A 3,869-nucleotide genomic window follows, 5' to 3' on the forward strand; every position below is an offset into this window, starting at 1 on the left:
TTCACACTGCATAGATATTCCACCAGAAAAACACCTGGCCCATGGTTATATAGAAGTAACTGTGGTTGGACTCACCCTCTGCCAATATGTTCCAGTTCCGTGTATTTCATCACAGGATTTTCCATGTTCACTATTTTCCCTGAGGGAAACAAAATGCAAGATGCTCACTTTAAAGCAGAGATCCCAGCTTCCAGGAGATTCAAAAGACAGACCCAGAGCCTAAAGCTTTGAACCCTTTGTGTTCGGCTGGGTAACAACAACAACCAGGCAGACAGCTCTGCAGCACAGGTGGCCAGCACAGAGACTGCTTTTCTACAGCAGTTCCTGTGGGGAAATGTCTCTAAATGTCCCTGGGACACCAAACTCAGGAAAAACATTTGGTACAGCTATGCTGGCACCTGCACACAATAGACTGTCCCTCAGACAAGAAATACAGCAGACGTACTCCGTAGCTCCAGGGAGTCATCCTTGATCTCCTGTTGCTGAGCAGCAGCTGGGTCAGCACTGGAGATGAACAAACCGCCCCGGCTCCGCTTCTCAGGGTGGAGAGCAAAGGCTCCTTTAGACCATGCTGTTGCTGCAGCAGGTTTGGTGACAAAGCCCTTGTAGATCTGGGACAAGAAATGAGTTTATGTCAGAAAGGTGGCTGGCAGAGATTAGCCTGAGATTCCATTTCAAATGCAAGCCCTTAGGAAGGTGCTGTCAGCAACATGAAGCGCTCTTAAGTGGGTTTTTTATGATGTCCACTTCTCAGACTGGATGGGTCAAAACCAAAGGCTAGTTCTACTTGAGTGGATGGCCAGATTCATGGTCCATTTTCATGGATTTTCTGAAGGATCACTGCCACAATGACCATTCTACTTCCTCTCAAGGATTCCTTTCCCCCTCCAAGGGCTTCAGACACACGTGCAGCTCCTTGTTCAAGTGTTCGGCCTCCCCCCACTCTGTCCTCTTTTCCTGCACCATCTTCGGGTCATGCCCAACCTGTAGCACCTTAGGTGGGGACACTTCCTGTGCCTCACGCCCGCCTCGGGGCTCTTCATTGCCACTCATTTGCCGGAAGTCTTTGCCGGCTGCCCGGTGAGATGTCAACACTTGCACCTCGAGTCAAACAGAACAAAGCAGTCAGAGACTACAGCTTGTCCCTGTCAGTCAGGAGTCACTGACTGTGAGGAAAGAACAGATTTACAAGGGATACAGACAGCTTGTTTCAATCCTCCATCTGGGTCACCATATTCCCCTGTAAAAACACCTCAAGAAACAAGGAGAGCAGGAACAGGCCAGCAGGAATCAATTTGGATTACTGCTGGCCAAAAGGCCAAAGGACAAGTCCCACTGTCCAGGGCAGCAGCTGAGATTCAGCACACCAGGAAATGTCCTTCTGAGTGACTGTGATACACACTAGAGCAGGATGGCACTCAGAGGCATCACCCCGCTCCCTGCTGCTCTGCACTGGGAAGGCCAGAAGGGCAGAAACCACCAGTTTGGTGACTGCAGTGGCTATCCCTCTTTCACTCACTTGGTTTTGTAGAGCCTGAGGGAGGGGATTAAGTTTTTCTCTGATGATTTTCATTTCTTCCTCCTGCCTCTTCTCCCTTGCCATGATCTTAGCGTGAGCTTTCTGAAAGTCTGTGTCCAGCTGTTCCTTCAATTTCTCTAAAATACGAGAGAGAGGATCTTTCACAAGTGGAGTGACTGCCACTCTTTCAGTCACCTGGTTTTGTTGATCACCCCTCTGCTGATGGAGATTCATCTCCTTTTGAATTCTTCTCGTGTCTTCCTGGTTCCTCTTCTTCACTTCTGTGATGGCACTCTGAGCTTCGGGCAGCTCTGCTTGTGGCTCTGCCTTGATATTCTGTACACACAAATGCAGAGCAAGTGACTGGGAGCTGCCATAAGGCTCAGCTTTTTCCTCTTGCAGCCTCAAAATCACATTTATTCAGCCACTTCTTTCTGCTTCCCTACCCACACCTGCTTCCAATGGAACCCTCTTGTCCCAGTGCTGATCCCTGCAGATTCCAAGGCTCTGTGCTTTCAGTGCCTCTGGGACTCCTGGCCTCCTCACTCCCAAGAGCTCTGTTTTATGCCCCTCTTCCTGCCCTTTCCCTCTGACACCTGGCGAGTCAGGCTTACCTGGCCATTCTCCTGTGGCTCTTCCACCTGCTGCCTGAGCTGCTCTTCCTGCTCTCGGGCTCTCAGCTCTCCCTGAGTCTGGCATGGCATCTCTGATAAGGCAATCTGCTCCTGCTCTTTCTCTGGAAGGATCTGCACAGAAAGCAAGAGAAGATGGGTTTCAACTTTCCATACGACATTTGTGGGCCAAGACTCAAGGACTGATGGGCTCACACGTTCCCAGAGCACTGTGCTGCTGCTCTCCTGGGTCATTCTCTGCCCGTGGGGAGGCACAGATTCCAAAGTGACCCTGGCACTACAATCAGGGGCCATCTGGGGCTGAAGCTCCAATAGCCTCTCAGGCAGCTGACAGGGAAGGTGTGGCATTTCTCAGGGGTCTGGTGAGGGCCTCCCTCTGCTCCTGCCATGTCCTGTTTGTCTTTCAGTAGTGACTGACACCCAGCCCAGTCCCACAGCTCCATCCTGCCTCTGCAGGTGGCTTCCTGGGTGAGCTCACCCTTTATGAGAGACACTTCTGGAGTTCATGTTCTCTTCACCACCTAAAACATGGAATTCTTCCACCTCTCTGGGACAGGCAGAAAATCAAAGAATTAACTGGGGGCTTCAGGAAGAAGAGGCCGGAGGAGGAAAACAGCTCTGAGGGGAAAATAAACCCCACCATATCTGGAGGGGGAAACAGCTCTGCCTGCTCAGAATCGGTCAACAGAACGTGTCTCTAATCCTCTCCTGAAAGGGATGCTTTAGGTGAAGTTTGCACCTCCAACTACTTTGGACCAGAGCCAAGAAGATTCAATTATGCAAATGATAGATAGATTAGATAGATAGATAGATAGATAGATAGACAGATAGATAGAGAGAAAGATAGAACTCACTCTTATAATCGCTCTTAACTATAGTTTCTGTTGCTACACACACTTGGTAGCCATTGCCCTGATCAGCAGCAATCCTGAAATTGCTCTCCTATTGCTTCAATAAACCACACTCCCGGGAAATCTGGAGCATTTAGGTCCTTATGGAATGCAACCAGATCCAGAGTATTGCACTGGGAATGGCATTCTTGCAGCATATGTGCTTGGCCAAGTGCTTCCCTTTGACTTGACAACACTGAGAGTGCTAAAGGGGCTGTAATCAGAAATAAAGCCCAGCCCCTCCCAGCTCCTCTGATCTCTGAGGACGAGCTGGAATGCAAGAGCATTGATTTCCTGCTCAATTTCCAAACACCACATTTACTGATTCCCTGGGCTGCAAAAAGGCGGAGGTACTGTCAATATGAACGCGAAGTGAAAGGCCCTATTGACTGGCCTGGCACCAGAACAGCTCCTTCTGCACCGAGCTCGCAGCCCCAAACAATGTGTTCTCATGCAAATATAATGCATTCTCCAGAAATGTCACCTTACAAAAGAAAAACCTAGCAGAATCTTGACAATTGATGGAAAAGGGCAGAAAAGATGGAGGAAAACCACCTGGCCTTCCTGAAAAATGAGAACCTGAACAGGAAATCTCCTCCTAAAAAAGGAAGAAACCACAAGATGAAAGAGTCACCAAAAAAAGTGTCAAAAGCACTTGGATGCTGTGACAGGATATTTGCAGAAGAAATAGCATTTGTAGTGAGCACTGTCCCATATGGATCTATGGAAGTGTGCCTGAAGGGCCCTGGCGAGCCTCCCGTTGTCCAGGCTAAAGCTCCCTCAGCACCTCCTCTTTGGCCTTGCGCTCCACAGCCTTCCCCAGCTCCT

General features: G+C 49.5%; 1 protein-coding gene across 1 annotated transcript; it reads right to left on the bottom strand.

Moving 5' to 3' along the window:
• Nucleotides 1-219: 219 nt before the first annotated feature.
• LOC128822404 (golgin subfamily A member 6-like protein 22) lies at nt 220-2,384 on the bottom strand. The gene is made up of 4 exons (XM_054004104.1): nt 2,134-2,384; nt 1,520-1,855; nt 907-1,101; nt 220-246 (listed from the first exon to the last, which is right to left on the bottom strand). Exons 1-4 carry the CDS (start codon nt 2,221-2,223, stop codon nt 220-222), a joined length of 648 nt encoding a protein of 215 aa, XP_053860079.1. The 5' UTR covers nt 2,224-2,384.
• Between the last annotated feature and the right edge of the window lie 1,485 nt (nt 2,385-3,869).

This window comes from Vidua macroura, chromosome Z, assembly GCF_024509145.1.
Source record: "Vidua macroura isolate BioBank_ID:100142 chromosome Z, ASM2450914v1, whole genome shotgun sequence".
Taxonomy (NCBI): Eukaryota; Metazoa; Chordata; class Aves; order Passeriformes; family Viduidae; genus Vidua; species Vidua macroura.

Coding starts and splice junctions, on each gene's coding strand:
- LOC128822404 (XM_054004104.1), bottom strand. CDS start 2,223: ATGCCATGCCAGACTCAGGGAGAGCTGAGAGCCCGAGAGCAGGAAGAG. Junction 1,856..2,133: donor AGCCACAGGAGAATGGCCAG/GTAAGCCTGACT, acceptor TTGTGTGTACAG/AATATCAAGGCAGAGCCACA. Junction 247..906: donor ACTTGAACAAGGAGCTGCAC/GTGTGTCTGAAG, acceptor GTTGTTACCCAG/CCGAACACAAAGGGTTCAAA.